Below are 19534 nucleotides of genomic sequence, written 5' to 3'. Positions count from 1 at the left end.
ACTTTTATATCTGCTGTTTGGATTATGAGATGAATGGTAATTTGGGCTGAACTTCAATTTTAAATAATTTAGATGAATAATATTATGTGCTTATACTTTGAAGCATCACTGTTTGGTTCTGTAATTGCAATAACTCAATTAAGAAATTGCTTCTATAACGGGAGGACACTCAATTTGACATTTTTCAATTGCTTAAAAGGAAAACAGGAAAAAAGAATCAATTTATCAAGTGACAGCCTAGCAAATTAAAAGCCCTCGGAGATCTTTGAGCAAAATCAGTCTCACTGCACCCCTAGACTTTAAGAAAATGAAATCTGATTTTACAAACTTGCAACTAAAAATACTGATATTACCTTTCCATCTATGATTGGTAGTGAATTATAACCAAAAAAAATTGTTATTGTAAGTTCAATAAAAAGGTTTGAACTAAAAAGAAAAAAAAGGAAAAGCTCAAGTGTTTTAGAGAGATGCAACACACACACACACACACACACACACACACACACACACACACACACACACACACAATCTGACTGACATGCGAGTTTCTTTGCAAAACTGCTTCTGGTAGATTTTTTTTATTCGGAGATTATTTGCTTAACATTGAGCGCTAAAAACCCCTGTGTTGCTTGGCTTTCTTTCTACTATATAAAAATAAATCAAGCTGATTTTCCAAATGTTTCTGCCACCCTGGAATGTGGCTGCTCTTCACAGCACAGATTGCACCAGTTCAGGACCATCAGAGGCGGAGCTCTGGGCTCCAGTTATTTGCATGTATATTAAACCTGCTTACACTTCCTCAGTAACACACGTACCTCGAACCTCCATCCACAGACGTGCGCTCGATTTCAAGAACACACACTAAAGGGCCCAGAACATAGTTCAGAAATTGGAAGCTTGACTCACGCTCTGTCAGTACTCAAAAATAATGCTCAACAATAACAGGAATTCAGTTTGGAATCTGTGTTCCTTATTATAAAAATGAAACGGCATACATGCGGCTATATTTCACTGAACGCTAACCAGTTACATCTCTAGATCTGAATTCCTGGGTTATTTTCAAGTCAGGAATTAATATTCCTGCTATGTCTAGACAGATAATAAAATATATTTATGAATATCCTGTGCAGATACGCACATACGGTTTATATGACTTGTTTTTGACTTCTTGTTCAATGAGATGCTGATTTATAGCAGTTGTCAGAAACAAAGTATTTCTCTTGAATTATTTTTTTAAATGTTATCAGTACTTATTGACTTACTGGTGTTGTGAATCAGTCTGTATACTGGTCATAGACGGCTAGAAAAAGATAAAAATAAAAGGTCTTCAGCAATGAAAAGGAGTTTGTGCTTTTTGCTTCTTGCTGTACTACAGGAGCCTTTTGAAATCCTTTTAAAGCTTTTGTCACATAAGAGGTAGCCCTGCAATCAATCTTAATGCGGATGCTTGTGCCTACATTGAAGCAGGAGGGTGAATACTTTCATCTTCGCGTCCTCCCGGATGGCTCACTGCTGCGAGTTACATCACACAGGCACCTATTTCTCGGCAATCTTGCACCCGAGCTGGAGTGTCTGACCCCCTGCCATCTTTTCAACTGCAGGTCGTGCTGTTCCCGACTCTTCGACGCATGATGCCATCACAGATCAGATCTGGCTTGTGATATTTCTCCCTTCCTTTTTTTAAAGACTGATAACATAATTGCAGTTTCTTCTTCACTTGCCTATATGCTGCACATTTGTGTTTTCACGGAAGAACTGAACCTGACAGGCTGAGCCACTGGTTGCTGAGCAGAGAACACAGTGGCCGGTAGATCATATTCCACCGAGCATGTCTACTGTATGTAGTCTTCACTTTTAGCATCATGCCGCAAGAGCATCTTTAAAACCGGGAGTTCCAAGAACAGAGCTTACAAAATGAACAATGATGAGCTTCATATTTAACAACATTAGGTGCTAAACCTATATTCCAGAACTGCTGATAGCCCATGGGACACAGGAAGCTGTCAAAGAGGTATCATGGGTGCAAAGCGACATTCTTCATCAATAAGAAGACCAGCATTCTTTATGTGTCAGTAACAGGCACCAAGGGTTTTGGGTGTGTCAGAAAGAGATTAACTAAACATTTGAATTTCACAGACACGATGATGTACCTGCTTAGTTAACCAATTCCAGCATTCCACTAAGATCCGGTTAAATTTGGGATTTAATGTGATTAAAACAATCCCAGATTAGGTAAACCTAGATTAGCACTAAATTTAAACAAAAAAATACATAAATTGGCTAAACTATTTGAACTTTGCATGCATATACTATATTTGCATCTTTATGAGTCATGCCACAGTTTAATAGTAAATTATAGTTTGATAATGGAGTTTTTTTAATGATTTTCGAGGAAGCACACCGCTTATTTTTGATCACTTATGGCCCTGGTGCACACTGCACAAGTGGTTGAAAGTATAGCTTCACTATTGCTATTTTCAGTTAGACAACTATTTAACGGTGATAATTTCCTCACTTACTGCGCTGGGTAGCTTCTGATGCAAGTGCTGAACTTCCAAGGCTGGAACGTGGGAAGCACACTGCCTGTGGTTTAAATTTTCACTTGCACAGCTGACAGAAGCTCATTTAACTGGTAGATAGACCTGGCAGCTGCAACTCATTTAGTTTTTAATTCATTATTTTCTTGGTGTCGGTCTGAAACGAGAAGTTGCATGCTGGAGATTTTTCAAAGTGGGAGTTAAACAATATGTAGTGTTATGTTCGGAGCAGTAGGATGTTTGATTTTAGAAGAAGTTTTGCAACAAGTTCTGAGAGACATCCCTACACCCACACACAGACACCCACAAGCGCACAAGTTTGCATGAAAGACCTACTCAGAGAAGCGGCGAAGCAGCCAGTTTTTACACCACAGGACAACAAAAACGAGCGATTCACACCTTCTGAGTGACGGAGCCGGTTAAGGAAAAGGAAATGAGACCAGACAGACCGCTTATTGTGACCTGGGCTTTGATTGAATACTTACAGTATCATCTCTATAAACATTATTTTTTTAAAAAGTAGTATTACAGCACAACAGACTCATAACCTTTGAAATCAAAGTTGTTTTTCCTGTATATTTTTCCTTGCAGAAGAAACAAGCTACTTTCAATTACTATTTCTTGCCTCATTTTACTTTTGTTTAAAAATTCAAAATAAAATAAATTCAGACACACTGTCTGATGAGGTGACTGTAAAAATCCCTGCTGCACATCTCTGTTTAATGCATTACTGGAATTACTGACTAGAGTTCTTCCGCCTGGGGGTGTTGTGTGCACTATATCATGTCAGTAGGTAATTCCACAGACACGTTTCTGACTTATTTTACTGGCTGAGCCAGTGGGACAGGACAGCCAGCACTGAAGAGTTGATGTCAGCTAGGCTTGCAAACAATGAACGAACTCATTGAGCAGCTTGATCACGAAAGACAAAGTGCGTGAGTGAATCCCAGGTTCAGCCCTATAGTCCAGGCATGGCTGGTTTGAAACTGGACTACATCATAAGCCAGCAGCGAACAGGAGTTTCAGAAGTAATCGGCTGAGCACCATGGGCGCTGTCTGGGCTTGGGCAGGGTGTTTCCTGCTGGCAGTAATATTGATAACAGTTTCACTCTCTTGCTGCTGCTTATCTGAGATATTTAAGAATTGATCATTTCTAATTGATGTGGAATGGCTAAAAAATGGTGATCGTAACATCCCAAAAAAAACAAGGCAACAGAAGATCATCTGAACATCTGAAGAAAATGTCCGCGACCCCAAAAGGAGATTGCAACCTCAAATGTGTGCTGTGCTGTGTTGTGTGACAGAGGCAGGGTACCTGTTCTTCATCCTCTGGTGCATCCTGCCATGCTGCACACACTGTTCCTCCATCTCCGCACAGCGGGCCTGCTGCTTGTCCAGAGACTCCCGCAGGTGCTCGTTCTCCAGGGAGAGCTGCTCCACCGCGCTCCTGCATGGTACACATTCCGCATTAAAACACAGCAGCACTCCAGCATGATCATCGCCTGTGTTCCGGTTTATCTCCAATAGGGAGTGGCACAAAGAACACACACTTGTCCACTAGGACAAAATCCAGATGACTGTTACTTACATCTACATGGAAGTGGCAATACAGGAGGAGAAGGAGGTGTTGAAGGTGGGCTCTCTCAAGATAACACTAGAGCTGTGCAGCCCTTGGCTGGTGAACACCAGACCGACGCTCTCCTTATTTCTGAACTGTTATTCTGAGCCCTAAAACCAACAGCGGGTTCTGTGAGTGATTTACAGAGCTGTGCTACTGGAAAACAAGCACATCCTCCTTGTTTACAGCTGCATCTAACCAAGCGTAAGTAAGCAGCGCTCAGATTTGCCTGGTGGGCAATAGAAATTTTGCCGGGGCATTAAACACAACGCATCAGGGAGAAAACAGCCCAAAGACATCAGCAAAATAAGGAGAAAAACTGATGTGTGAATGGCACTTTCATAGCAGGAATAGGAAGGTAATAACTCATTGAACCGCACAAGGTAGAGACCACTTTTAGTGTCCCACAGTCACCAAGACGAAAGCCTTTCCTGCCTTGCATTATTATGACAGATCCAGTTCACACAGCTTTGCAGCTGAGAGGCCTGAGGTCAAAACCCATTGGAGCCATTCTCAGCTCACACAGACAGATCTGTTATACAGAACGATCAGCTCTGCCTGATGGAAGCATATAGCATCGCAAGACACAGAGCTAGAGCTTTGTGCGCAGAAGGAAAGACATACTTTCGTCTCCTAACTGGTTCGGTTTCGTATCTCCAAAATTCAAATCAAACTGAATCTTATTCTCCCAGTGATATTAAAATGTACTCAGCATAATCCAGTTTGTAAACATTTTAAAAATGACAGCAATTAGACTCTTTCTTCACTGAGCTGCTGTGCTCAGTATCACCGCTCTCTCCTGAATTGTATTCTATGATGTGAGCATTATTTCTTACAAGTCAAGGACTTTATTTGAGCTCATTTAAAAATGTCACCGGCTGCTGTTTGGGTTGATGCATGTGTTAAAGCAAAATGTAACATTTAAATTAGGGGTGGCAAGTTATTAAGCCTTTACAACCTGGAATGAAAGGCCCTATTAGCAGAGTATGGTTTGAGTACCATTAATCTTCCAAAAACCTCTGTTGATTAGGGTAATAAACAAAACATATATTATACATTATGTTAAATATTATAAATGCACTACACATTATATACTGATAAGACAAGTATTTCATTGACTGAGCAAATTTAGGCTAAAATCCTACCCAGATAATGTCGTACCAGCACGTCACTGCTAACATGTTCCTTATGTTAATCAGTCGGGATGTTAGGAAGATGTGTACATCAGGGTGGTGAAGTAAAAACTTTCAAAATGTGGAGATCAACTGTACTGTGTTGCAGTCACAGCGAGAGGAGTTTCAGGCTCCTCAGAGGAGAGCCCCAGTCACCCTAGCTGTGACTGGAGCGCCCAGCGCACTTTTCCTTTTCCATTTCGCCCACCAGCAGAGCGTGCTCCACCCCAGCGGGGACTCTCTCCTGACTGACGAGAGGCCCGGGTTAGGGGTTGGCATCAAGCAGCTCGCCGCGTGGTTGGAGGGGAAAGGCTTACTCAGTAATTTGTTCTATTATCTGCAAGCGGACACAATGTTTTCCCTGACAATTACAAAAAAATGCAGAAATAAAGAAAATGAAAGGTGTCAGATGAGAAAAGGTCTTCCTGGACAATCCAAACGAGGCGCTGTCCCGAAAGGAGACCCTTCCTTTCCCACTGACCTGCTCCTGCTGGTCACCTCCTCCAGCTGCGTCCCCAGGTTGCAACACTCGTCCTTCAGCTTCCTGATGAGGGTGTTCTGGGAGCTGAGTAAGTCATCCAGCTCGCAGGCTGGAAGAACGTACAGCGTAAAAGAGAACACGTGTCATCATCCAGAAGTATCTTACTGTCCAGTGACTGACTGACAAAGGAAATGCACTCCACTTCATGCGCAACTGCAACAGAATTCACTCAGCATTTCCACAGGACAAGTCAAACCTAAACAAAAAACAAGAAAATACTTCATGGGAACATCCTACACCACCACGAAATTCTCAGAATACAACAAAATCTGACAACAGGCAATAACATAAGAAACAAAGCTGTTTTTTTTCTAAAATAATAAAAGACAAAGGCTTCCACCAATTAACTTGAAAATATAAATTCTATAATAATTAATATTCAAATGGAGATGAATTATTCAGCTTTTGCAGGTCAGAGAAAAACCTGATAAGCACTTGACCAAATCTGTGGACAGCCTTCTGTCCACTCTCCCCCAGTGTCCATCACCGATTCACCCCACTGGCCTGTCCACCTCCCCCAGTGTCCATCACTGATTCACCCCACCGGCCTGTCCACCTCCCCCAGTGTCCATCACTGATTCACCCCACTGGCCTGTCCACTCTGCTCAGTGTCCATCACTGATTCACCCCACTGGCCTGTCCACCTCCCTCAGTGTCCATCACTGATTCACCCCACTGGCCTGTCCACTCTGCTCAGTGTCCATCACTGATTCACCCGACTGGCCTGTCCACTCTGCTCAGTGTCCATCACTGATTCACCCCACTGGCCTGTCCACCTCCCCCAGTGTCCATCACTGATTCACCCCACTGGCCTGTCCACCTCCCTCAGTGTCCATCACTGATTCACCCCACTGGCCTGTCCACCTCCCCCAGTGTCCATCACTGATTCACCCCACTGGCCTGTCCACCTCCCCCAGTGTCCATCACTGATTCACCCCACTGGCCTGTCCACTCTGCTCAGTGTCCATCACTGATTCACCCCACTGGCCTGTCCACTCTCCCCCAGTGTCCATCACCGATTCACCCCACTGGCCTGTCCACCTCCCCCAGTGTCCATCACTGATTCACCCCACTGGCCTGTCCACTCTCCCCCAGTGTCCATCACTGATTCACCCCACTGGCCTGTCCACCTCCCCCAGTGTCCATCACTGATTCACCCCACTGGCCTGTCCACCTCCCCCAGTGTCCATCACCGATTCACCCCACTGGCCTGTCCACTCTGCTCAGTGTCCATCACTGATTCACCCCACTGGCCTGTCCACTCTGCCCAGTGTCCATCACTGATTCACCCCACTGGCCTGTCCACCTCCCTCAGTGTCCATCACTGATTCACCCCACTGGCCTGTCCACCTCCCCCAGTGTCCATCACTGATTCACCCCACTGGCCTGTCCACTCTGCTCAGTGTCCATCACTGATTCACCCCACTGGCCTGTCCACTCTCCCCCAGTGTCCATCACCGATTCACCCCACTGGCCTGTCCACCTCCCCCAGTGTCCATCACTGATTCACCCCACTGGCCTGTCCACTCTCCCCCAGTGTCCATCACTGATTCACCCCACTGGCCTGTCCACCTCCCCCAGTGTCCATCACTGATTCACCCCACTGGCCTGTCCACCTCCCCCAGTGTCCATCACCGATTCACCCCACTGGCCTGTCCACTCTGCTCAGTGTCCATCACTGATTCACCCCACTGGCCTGTCCACTCTGCCCAGTGTCCATCAATGTGAAATTTGGAGATTTGAAATAGGAATAAACCTCAGATCACATGCAATTAAATATTTTGCTGTCAAATGGTTAGTAAAATAAGCTGCCTGTTAAATGTTAGAAGTTATTTAAATTACTTTTACCAAGTGTAACACCACAGTCACATATCATAGCAAATGATGAATTAAATGATTGATTAATTATTCAGAATGGGTGATTAATTGATTAAGAAATCATGAGGATTAAAACACCAAATTCCGCAGTGTAACACCTTCCAAACACTGGAGGAACAAAATGTATCTGTACAGTAGGTACAACCAGCACAGTAAAGCAACACAAGAATGCTGCAACCAACAGGAGCAGACAACAATAGGCTACTCAGGAATAAAATAACTATTATCTACTCCAGCACATGGCTGTGCCCAATCAAATGTAAAAAAGGGAAACAAATGAAACAGAAAAAGTTGCAAAAAGTTATTGAAAGAACCTCAATTAATAGCAGGCCTTTGAACACGGTTAAGCATGCGTAGGGCACAGTGAAAATAAATAAAAAAGGATAAAAAGACAAACTGGGATTATAAACAAACAGAAAAAAAGGATATCGTTTAGATGCAACCCTGTCTTAAACAATGATTAAAACACTCGGCATTTCAAAAAAAAAAAAACAAAACTCATTAGCCTGTCAGAGTGGCCATTATATGCTCAGAGAAGGAAGTGCTCTGTGGTATTAAAGGACTAATTCCATAAGCCGTGAGAGTTTCCTGCTGAGCTTCTGATGCCATTTCTCTTTAGGCAACATGTGTGCCACAAAACCCAGCCAAAAAGAAGGCCTTTGTTTTTCTCGCTTTGTTCTGGCATCAGCAGGCTTCAAGTTTCCTGAACACAGGTAAATAAACTCATAATCCAGATGGTGCAGCAGATGTGAGAGCAGCATTCCGAAATCAACAGACAGTGGGCTATGCTTCCCATTTTCCCTTTTAAACGCTAACTAATATGTAATGCGGAATCTCCGGTGTGCCGAGCATCTGCTCCCTTCGGCCAGCCAAAGGTTACAGGTGTTCCTGATGCCATTTCTCAGCGAGGCGCAGGCCGGGCTGGCCGGGCGCGGGGCCTGGCAGCCGCCTCGCCAGGCGGGGCCACCTACCGCCGCGCTCGCGCTGCGCCTCCATGTGCTGGATCTTCTGCGTCAGCTCCTGCTCCCGCCGCCGCGCCCGGAAGGTCAAGGCCTTCAGCTCGTCGCTGCGGCAACGGACGGCCGCCTCCTTCTCCTGCCTGGAGAGACGGGAACGGGGAAGAGGACAGCATGACACAGGGCCAGCGGGCTCGGACCCAGGATCGGGTGGTCAGGACAACGTCCTCCCTGGCCTTTTATTGACATCTGTGGACGAATACAAGCGTTTCTCTGCGCTAGCTCTGGCGTGCGCACACACACACACACACTTAGCACAGACCATCTAGGGAAGCGAATAACTGCAGAAGAAAGGGGAAGTCAGTTGCTATGAGGACATTTTCATTCAAACTTTTAAAGAACACACAGAACTCATTCTCACACATTCACAACTCACAACAACAAAATGTGCATGAGGTCTAACAATTTGAAATCCTCCCCTCTTTCACAGACCAGTAAGCTACACTCAGGGGCAAAATAAATATACCCTCCGACACCAGTCAAAGGATCGAAGACGTGTGCTTAATTTTAATATTCAAGAAAAAAATACTACCGCTGTTTAGCAATAGAACAGAACGGATTGAAAAAAGAAACAACTGCAAAGCCTATTATGAAGCCAGGGCAGAAGTATGTACACTGCATAGCTATAGGATGAAACCACAGGTAAGCAAATCCTTGATACTGATTATTGCCACGATCAGAAGATTTGGAGAAAAGACTACGACACGGAGCATGAACTTCACATTGAATTTTCACAAACATGGCAAAGAAATTCAAAAAAATGCTACTCCTATAAATAAATGAGTTTAGGTAAACATCTCTGAGTCCTTTTAATACAATTAGAAGCAACACAAAAGCAATTACTAAAATATCTTACATGTTGGGAATATTAAAAACTAAAACTCTGCTCTCAAACATGATTACACCATTTAAAGATGTATTTCATGGCAGCTCCGTTCTTTAAATTTGTATCCTGCAAACTTCACCCTGAAAGGAAAAAAAAATAGATATTCCCATCCTGTGTTAATTTACTTGAAACTTTCTTCAATTACTTTCCAAAAGCAGATCCAGACTGACCGTTTCTCCAGCACCGATGTCGTCTGGAGTGTGAAAGAAGGCTGTTGTATGTGCCTGTGAGACTGGGACACAGCTCAAGCCCATGCTGTGTTTGAACCGGGGCCTAAAATCTCACTGACACTGTAGTCCATTATTTCTTTCTGAAGCTGTAGATAATTCCTGTTTACTCCCAAGTTAACTTAGTTATGAACAGGGTCTTTTTTTATATATTTGTGGAGACGTATCTTGTAATACAGTCCCCAAACGTGCAATCACTGGCTGCCAATCACCTCCTGTAGCAGCATGAAAGGTAAGGAGGATCTCTCAAGCTCCGCTGTGCTCAAAAGAGCTTAGGGTTGTATGGAGGAGAGATGCAAGCTCTTTTGAGGATGATGCACTGTGGAGTCTGAACTCTGAACTCTGTAGGCTTGCTGCTGTGTAGCGATGCTGCAAGACATGTCCGCAGAGCAGCACTCCTGGGGCTTAGACTGACCTCAAGGCCTGCAGTGCTTGCCATAGCCAGTGACGGCCGTGTCAGCACTGCACTGGAAAACCCCGCTGTTTGCTCTGCAATGCTCTCAACCCAAAAGCAAAAAGGGAGCTGGGGGTCTGACGATGCACATGTCCCCCTGGGCAGGCATGGCGCTTGCTACAGAGAGACGGGCCTAACGATGGCCCGATGATTGCTCTCTTCCACAGCAGTGAGCACAAGCAGAGAAGAGCAATGGCCATTTACAATGGAATTTAAAACCTGGAAATCCAGACGTACAGTAGTTTTTGCCCCAGGCTGACAGCAAGCGGAGAGGGGAGCTGCCTTTTACACCCAGAGGAGCCAGAAGCGACCTGGATGGTCAGCGAGCTGAGTGCAGCCATTCGGCTGCTCCATGGCAGGGTGCTGCAGCCATGCGAGCGTGCTGCCTAAGTGGGCACTATTCAAGCTGTCGACGATTTGACTCAGAACACCAGAGCCCATTCAACCACAGAGCTCCACAGCACCCTGCCGTGTGCCGTGATCGGCAGCCAAAAATGACCAAATGCTAGAGTTCCCAAAACGAGCACGAAGTGGAATTTGGCTGCTGGTTTATTACATAGACGGGAACACAAGGATTATTTGCTGCTCTTTCAGATATTCGGCCTGAATATTTGAACACAAATATCTGCAAAGCTCTACTGGAGGGCAGTTCGCATCCTGCAAGGAGACCGCATAGTTTCGCGCATCGAGCTAAAACCGTGGACGGTTCTCGAGCAGCTCGCTGCTCATCCCCTCCTGGGGGAAGAGCCGGCCAACGCCTTTCAGCAGAGCAGCAGCTGCCGCGATAGCTGCCGGAAGAAGAGGAGAGTAAGAACTCGGCTACTGCACTGCAACTTTAGGACTATGGCACTAAAAATGGTTTACCCATGAAAACGGAATTTCTCAGCCCCCCGTTTCCCCTCTTTGACATTCCCGAAGCGTCATGAACTCTACTATGGGCTGCTGTTGACAGTGCTACACCTAGCACCACTGATCAGAACAGGGAAAGTCTGAGAACATGTCTTTCCACACAGCTTGACAGCAAATCTATGGGAATTCACAGAAATGCCAGCAGGACTTCTCAGTCAAATGTGCCACAGTTACCAATGGTTGTTGGTTGAGTGATATTAAATGCACAGGTTTACAGTATGCATGGCACAGAATACTCCGTATCGCAAGGTTTTCCTTGAAGAAGGATGATATTTACCCAACATATAAAACTCTTAAAAATGTCATATTTAAATATTACTAAATATATTCTTAGAAAGTGCTTCTCATGAATGCCTACATCATAACTACTTCAGAGTTTAAATGGATCAGAGAAAAAGACATTTTCATGTGTTTCTTGTTTTCTCAGACACCTACAGAATAATACTTATACTGTATATGTACCTCATCAGAAATACTTGTACGCACAATGGAGAGGTTATTAGTATCATGTTTACCATGAACGGTCCACACCTTCAGCCAGAAAACATCACTTTGGTGAGAAGTCAACCCATTTCACCTATTTTCTCAGTCACACTGTTACAGAGCCACTCTGTGCAGCTGCCTCTTTCTACCAACTACATTTCTGCGAAGTGAGTGTCTGCCTGAGAGCTGGACAAAACGAACCCAGCACTTTCTTCTGTGCAGAAGGAAAATGGATACGGAGGAAAGGCTGGGCATTTTTTCCCTTCCTATAGGCTTTCTGCTGAAGAGTGTGCAGCTCTGGACCTGCTCGCTAGAGGAATGACTAACCCAGAGATGCAGTCCCCTCCTGTGCATTTGTTACAGACAGAAAATGTGACTAAAACACTTCTGACTGATTTTCTCTCCTTGCTGATCCCAAAGGAGAAAAAAGTATCTTCCTACAGATAAGTTACTCAATTACCACAGTGAGTCAGTGTAGTAAACGTGAAATGCTGTGACAAAGTTTTATTTTGTTATATGGAAACCTGGAATGACAATAAGGAGCATTAACAGGGGGGTGAGTGGTTATTTATAGCACAAGAAGGTGTTGGATAAGGGAACCTAAAAGTATTTTAACACTACAGCACTTATTTATACCCCTAAAGACGATCACATTTCAAAAGCAGAGGGCAAAATTGATTTTACTGATACAGTACGTTTGAGGTAAAGGTGCTCAAGCATACAAAGACGGATTTCGAGAGTGGTTTTCAAAAAGATTTTTTTTCCCCAGATACTAAGGGCTTGTGTGCTACACGCAGGATTGTGAATCCACAGTTCAGTTTTAACAAAACAATACAGAAATGTGCAACACCCCCCAGTGACAAGCAGAGGAACAAAAGCCTTCAGGAGACAGGCCAGTGAAGCACAGTCCGCTGCTGGGAAAGCAGAAGAGAAGGGAGCGAATTCTGCCATTTCCTCCCGGGGAGAAACCACACGGACTGTGCTGACCTGGGTTACGGTCGGCCCCGATGGCCGCCACCTGGAAAAACCTAACAAAAACCGAAGAGCAGGAGTCGGAGCGCCAGCGCTCTGTGCTTCCCAGCCTCCCCCTTACTGAACCCCGAGAAGATGAGACTCTTCCACCCCCCACCCCCTCCAAAAAAACAAGTCCCTTCCCTACAGCGCGGTTTTGCTTTGTGCATTATTTCTCCTCCGTCATGTGCGTATTTATCAGTGGATCCTATGGCTTTTCAGCATTTTTTCCTGCCCCCCTCCCCCCCTGCTCCCTCCCACCCTTTTTCCTTTAACTAAACTGGCTCTGGCTCCCTCCATCTGGTCCCCCTTCCTTCAGCAGCCCCGCACCTGTTCACACCTCCTCTCCTGTTGGACCGCGCTGAACATTCCCTCCTCTGCCAGGGCTATTCTGGCACTTGCAACCTTTCTGTCATTCAATCCATCTGTCAGAAGTGAACTTTGTTTACCGCCAGCTTCTGCTTTTCTTCTTCAAGAAGCGCAAAGCCCCCCTCAAGGTCACCAGCAAGCGAACCGCCGGCACAATTTACAAGCCACCCCCCCCCCCCCCATCCGCTGCACAACACATTCGCGCGCCTACAACGCACTCGCACCCAGGCAAGCTTCGCTCTCTTATGTCTTTCTGTTGTTGTTTCTTTAAGTGCTCTGACTTCCTTGAGGGAGGCAGGAGCTCTGCTGCTAGCAGCAGTGCTCTGGTTTGAGCAGACAGCTGCGGTGCTCAGTAAATGCAGTCAGCAGGTTCGCAGAGCTGGAGAGTAAAATCCTGTCTGTCACAATTTCGAATAAGCATTGATTAGAACTATTGCGGGCATTAACATTATCACTGTTTTTCAACCAGTCCTTAGCATTACCAATCATGATAACTGCTGATCATATTTCATTTTTTAACATATGCATGAGCTATAATTAGTGGCATTATCTGGAAAAGAGTGATCAAATAGTAATTAGAATTATGTGAGCTTGATTCTACCTTAAATTGCAAGTGTGCTGAACAGAACAAAGCAGGGCCAGCGAACTGGGTGTAGGAAGTCCCTGATCCTGGGGTACAGGAGCATCCAGCATGGGGTCATCTCCTCGGCCACACCCACACCCCCGCCGGAGCTCTGCTGCATCTGCAGCTGTCAGACTGTCAGAGTGCTGGGAGTCTGCACATCATGTGCTGCAGCTGCCCAAACCTACCGTAACTCGCATTGCATTCTTAAAATGTTTACTGTAATCCTTAAGTCTTGGTTATATTGGTTATACAGGAACATGTTACTTCCTACAGTTCACTTAACTGCACCACTGAAGACACTCTAATGTATTTACAATAACCTGTGAGACTCCTCCATATTCCTTTAGATATGATTTAATTATACCAGTACTGCTAAGAGACCCCGGATTGGGCTGTCAGAGAAATAAAAATAAGATACACATGATAAACTCCCACAGAGCCCAGAGCAAGCTGAAAGGATATCCACCAAGATCAGTGAAAACTAAAATCTACTACCCTGATTTAAAACAGAAGACAGCAGCCTTCAGATGCTCACCTCATTCAGGCAGCTTTGAATTGCTGCCTAAGTATGGATCAGAGATTCACAAAATTAGCAAACTTAAAAAAACGAGTAGCACCTGTCCTTCTGCGACAGATCTACTCTACTTCATTTACAGAGCGATGGAGTGAATGAAGGCTCCCTCATCTTCACAAGAGAAAAGTAGACTGGTAATTTTGTGAAACTAATACAATTATTTACAGGAGTGTAAACCACACTGGAGGTCACAAAAGTCAGATGAAACTTAATTTTTCAGCCTTTCTCTCACTGATGAGCTCCCTAAGCCATCCATTATTTCTAATAACACTGCCAAAAAGAGACAGGAGCTGTGTCCTGGAGGCGAGCAGTCGTTTGAGGTGCTGATACAGAGAGCAGATGCATTTTCAGACATTAACTCTATATTCCCCAATCTTTTGTCTCTTCCAGTCTTCATTGCTGTGATTCCTTCACTACTGTCTTCACAAAGTAACTGGCTTGAAAACCCCTCCTACCCTACTCCCCAGTTCTCTGGCACCAGACGAGCAAGCAAGCACAGCTCTACTTCAGTCATTCTCTGAAAATGTACCAGCACGAAAAGAGACAGAGAAAACAATCGTTCAGTGATGGATCAAAGCGAACGTCCGAGAGAGACTGGGTGACAAAGAGAACAAAAAGGTATTTCAAGCTATTTATCAAGTTTTTATGTCTAAGCTGCAGCCTTGAAATGGAACCATTTGCTCCAGCGCCAAATTTGGTTGCCATTAATATTAGTTTTATTCGGATGAATTTAGAATTTTAGTTCATTATCTATGGTGATAATATTGCTACTTTCTGCAAAGACTGGCTAGCCTGTCAGGAGTTACTGGAAACTCCCTGATAAGCTGCTCATCTTTTCAGGACATCAAGCCAGGGTTTCCAGAGAGAGGCCCCTACAGGACATCTTAAGTCTCTGCGTGCTCAGAGCTCACTCTGAGCAGTAAGACCCTGGCCACTTTAGCTCATCATAGATGGTAAATTACAAATATGAACATCCCTCCCCAAAACAGGCTCTTTGATGTCAATTAGGCCATAGAAAACTTACTGACAAGTGCTGAAAGACAGTTTGCAATGTGCCTGTTCTTCACACTTCATTAACAACGTCAGGTTTCAGAGCTCAGGATAATGGCAAAGCGTTTGGGGACCCCAGCTGTGGACAACAGGACAAGAGGAACCCAACCCCGGTCCCTTGCTCCACTCCTGCTGAACTCTTGCCCAGCTCGAAAGCTCACGATGATTTACCACACCTGTTCAACATGCCGGACAGCAGCCCTTGGTGACCACCTTCCTAACACTTGGCAAAGGGTTTAAAACTCTCTTCACTGAAGAAAAAGCTTCAAATCGTTTTAAAACCAAAATGACATCCCGTAAAAAAAAAGAAAGAGACGCTCTTTTAGATTCAGAGGCACACTCGAAGCAACAGGCCCAAAGAAAGAAAGAAAGAAAGAAAGACACAGATACAGTATAAGGTATAAGGCATATAGAAGACAAATGAGGCAAAGAGACTCTAAGAAAAATGAAGAGTAAGTCAGGTTGATAGTTTGTGTATGGGTAAAAGTTTACCACAACAGCTCTGTCCCCTTGGTGGTGAGAAGTACATTTGGAAAGCCAGAGCACAAAACGCCTGTGGAGAGAAAACAGAGGACGGAGCAGTAAGTAGGGCATGCTCTCTGGGCAGCACAGGCCCTGGTGGAAACAGTTGTACCCGACAGATTTGCCTACACTCTGCCTCAGGACAAGCAACGTTCTGTCCTTTACAGCGCTCTCTGAGAAGCTCTCCCTCCACTCTGCTGCACAAAACCGCTCAGCAGTGACTGCAAACCCACTTTCTACGTTAAGAGAAAGAAAAAACGGCACCTGTGCCAGTAACCTCGCCAGATTTTTTCCCTAATAAAAAAAAAAGTTTGTCACGGAGCTACTAATTTAAAAAAAAACTTCCTTTGCCTTTTACATAAGCATGATTCAAACATAAGTCACACTTCGGCTAGTCCGCAAGACCGTGACACTAAGACAGGCCTCCTGTGCTCTCCGCAGGAGCTCTGCAAGACAGGATCACACGGGGAAATGTTGCACTCACCGTAGAGTGGGTTTAATTTTTTATGGGAAGGAGTGGGGCTGACACCCGTAGCAACAACAGGGCAGCACCAAAAGCTGTAGAGGAAAAGGAAAACAGCACAACAACCCACTCACTTGCTCCATTTTAGCTCCAATTCACACAACTGCTTTAAGGCATTTTTTTCTTATCTGGGTATGGCATGCAATTTTTAATGTTATTTCTTAGTACACGCATAAAGTAGTATACCGTTAGGCTATCATATAAATAATTATTCCATTATTTACTGGTCCACATATTGTTGCGTTAAACATTTAAACCTACAGAGAACACAATTATTAGGTGTTTTAACAATCCAGCACACACGCTTGGCCTGGTTACACCATAACTCTGTTGCCAATGGTTTGCAACGCGGCATCATTTTTACTATTTCGAAGCAAGAAGCCAAGTAGGATGAATATGAGCTCCTGGTTAGGACTGCTAGCAACAAAGAGGAGGCTTCCTGTTGCAAGACACCTAATCCACATATTAATGTTTAGTACAGCTCTTATAAAAATAAGAATGTTTTATTGAGATAGTTCCAGACTCTCACAAACCCTTAATGTACGAGAGCGACCTCTGGTCACCAGACTACACGGAGGACGCTGCAGCGCAGGACAGCCCCGGAGAAGGGAAATCGGAACAAGCCCAGTTCTGAGCAGCGTGCCACAAGCACGCTCCTGCCGAGGTGTCTGCAGAGGCACGAGTCTCAGGTGGCACCAGCGAGAGTCCCAGTGACTGAAAAGGCTGTGCTGTGCCTCACATGCAAGATAATTTTACCCGGGGTAAAAGCTGGGCCGCAGAGCTGGCCCAAAAGATGTGTGCTGGACGGATGCGAAGTATATTAAGAGAAAAAAGGAAACCAGGAATTGGGTGGAGTTGACCAATCGGACATGGACTCTTCTTCTCTCTGGCACGGAGCCCCAGGACATTTGAAGCTCCTGTGTTTCCATCAACAGCACAGAACCATCACTGGGACACAAGACAAACAGGCTCCAGAAACAAGAGCTCAAAAGCACTGGTCCCCTCGTGAATATTTAAACATACCAGAGCCTTTCAGCAGCTCGGTCTCAAACAAGGTGCTCGTCATAGGCATCGCCGCACCTAGAGAAGCCATGATCATGTCCCCAGCAGTGTCTGCGAAACATCTAGTGAGACTTTTCCCCAAATACCACCACTGCTCTCACCCCTGTTCGGCCACAGCATAGACTCTTTCCTCGGAGTCAGCACATTGGATATAACTGGTCTAACTGCCAAATCAAAATCAACCTGTCTTCTCACCTCAAGCAGACCTAAACTAGTCAAAGAAACAACACCAGTGATCTGTTCTAAATATAATTAAGACTCCACTATCATCAGACACTGTTCCCGATTCATGTAAAGTCTTTATAATTAAAACCCAAATTAAGAACCTTAACCAAGACTCATTTTAACCTGGGCTCTTTCATGAATTTTTCAACCTACTGCATCTCATGTTTCCACTTTTTATCAAAGATCTTTGAGAACTCACCTTTACTCCTCAATGTTTATGAAACCAGTCAGTGATCTAAGAATTGAAAAGGCTCTTATCAAAGTAGTAAACAATTTGCTCATATTTTCTAACACCGGCCTCTTGAGTTTTAAATATCTGGGAATGCATATTGATCTGACTGTACACTGAGAACATAAACAACATTTTTAAGACAGCGAGTCAGGGGCTGATTTTAATTCAAGGAACTTTAATGTGAGTCAAAATGTCCTAGAGGTGGCATATAAAAGCCTTGTTGAGAGCATCCTGGCGTTTATCATGTCAGTTTGGTATGGAAACCTGGGGTTGAAAAGCAAAACCAAACTGTCCAGGATTGTGAAAATGGCAAGAAAAATAATTGGGAAACAGCAGTCCCAGCTCTACCGATTTATATCATAATGCAGCTCTCAGAATGGCAAGGAACATCACAGCTGATTCCACACATCCTCTCCCTTCTCAATTCATAACACTCCCATCAGGGAGACAGTATAGGGGACCAAATTTGAATTAAAACATTTATAAGAAGTCCTTTGTCTGCACTGCAATAGAACTCAATGAAGGTATGTAAATGTATTCCCCCCTCTACCTACAGTATTTATTTATCCAACTATTTATGTATTACATAGTGTTGTTCTGATTTCATGTGATTTTATGTGACTCTTATGTTTTGCTTGCGTGTTTTGTACTTCTGTGGGAGAAGCCAAAGACAAATTTCCACAGCAGTGGAACTACTGGTACTCTTTCAGGCCCTACTGTATGAGAGTCCAAGGCTGCAGTCTTCTCCTTGGCCAGAGAAACACTTCTCTGCCAAACCCCACTGGCACCTCAGTCCCTACCCTGGCACATCAGGAAACCTTTGCACCCTGTACCTGGGCATCCTCCACAACACCCATAATGCACTTCTACTTCCTAAGGACAATAGAGCAGAGGTACATGCCTTCAAAAACACGAGAGAAAAACTTTCTAGAGCGAAACGCATTGCCATTTTTATATTGCTACATTATTTTAAAAATTAATATTTAGTACTGGCAGCCACCCACATCCCTGTAAGGTACTGTACCAATATGAACAATTTCAGTATTCAATTGGGTCATTTCCCAGCTTTGTAATTAACAGTTGCATGGGAACCCAAATCCTGAATTTTAAGCTTTCTCTCTGTCACTTAAGACTTGAGTTTTGGGGGGGAAAACAGGTGCCAGTCACCTTCTAAGCTAACAACTGTGTCTCCTCATCGATATGCTGAAGCTCAGCTGAAGCCAGCAGGGTGGAGAACCCACAAGTCTCAGCCCAGTGTGTCACAAATCCACCATACTTCTAAGCATGTCTGCCATCCAGACCTAGCCCACAAGGGAAAATGTTTCCACTAGCATTGCAAAACCATTTAGCCATTACAATTGTACAATCCAAAATAGAACACCGAAATACAGTATACAAGTAGAACCCAAACACGTTTCCTCGCGATGTGAGGAACAAATGCACCCTGCTCTAACACTGAGCTAGTATTTCTCTTTCTCGTGACGTTTTCACCTCAAGGGACAAGGGCAGCTTTTTTAAAGACTTTTCTGCATCCCTGACTTCTTGTAACTTGTGTTGCCAACGTGCGTGAAATTACAGCCCGAGTTTTTTCTGCGGGCCTCTGACGGAGAGGCAAGAAGA

The 19534-nt window shown here is 44.6% G+C and overlaps 1 protein-coding gene across 1 annotated transcript in view; it reads right to left on the bottom strand.

The window, feature by feature from the left end:
- sdccag8 (SHH signaling and ciliogenesis regulator sdccag8) overlaps positions 1–19534 on the bottom strand; it is a 61846-nt gene that overhangs the window by 16195 nt on the left and 26117 nt on the right. The window contains exons 14-16 of the mRNA XM_088933785.1: positions 8718–8845; positions 5809–5917; positions 3853–3984 (exon numbers count right to left, since the gene is read on the bottom strand). Of these exons, the coding sequence (XP_088789911.1) occupies positions 3853–3984; positions 5809–5917; positions 8718–8845 (369 nt within the window). The remainder of the gene's footprint in view (positions 1–3852; positions 3985–5808; positions 5918–8717; positions 8846–19534) is intronic.

The sequence above is a fragment of the Atractosteus spatula genome, chromosome 15 (genome assembly GCF_055471065.1).
Source record: "Atractosteus spatula isolate fAtrSpa1 chromosome 15, fAtrSpa1.hap1, whole genome shotgun sequence".
NCBI classification, from domain to species: domain Eukaryota; kingdom Metazoa; phylum Chordata; class Actinopteri; order Semionotiformes; family Lepisosteidae; genus Atractosteus; species Atractosteus spatula.
Note: the sequence above shows the minus strand (reverse complement) of the source record. Positions and strands in the feature narration are given on the sequence as shown.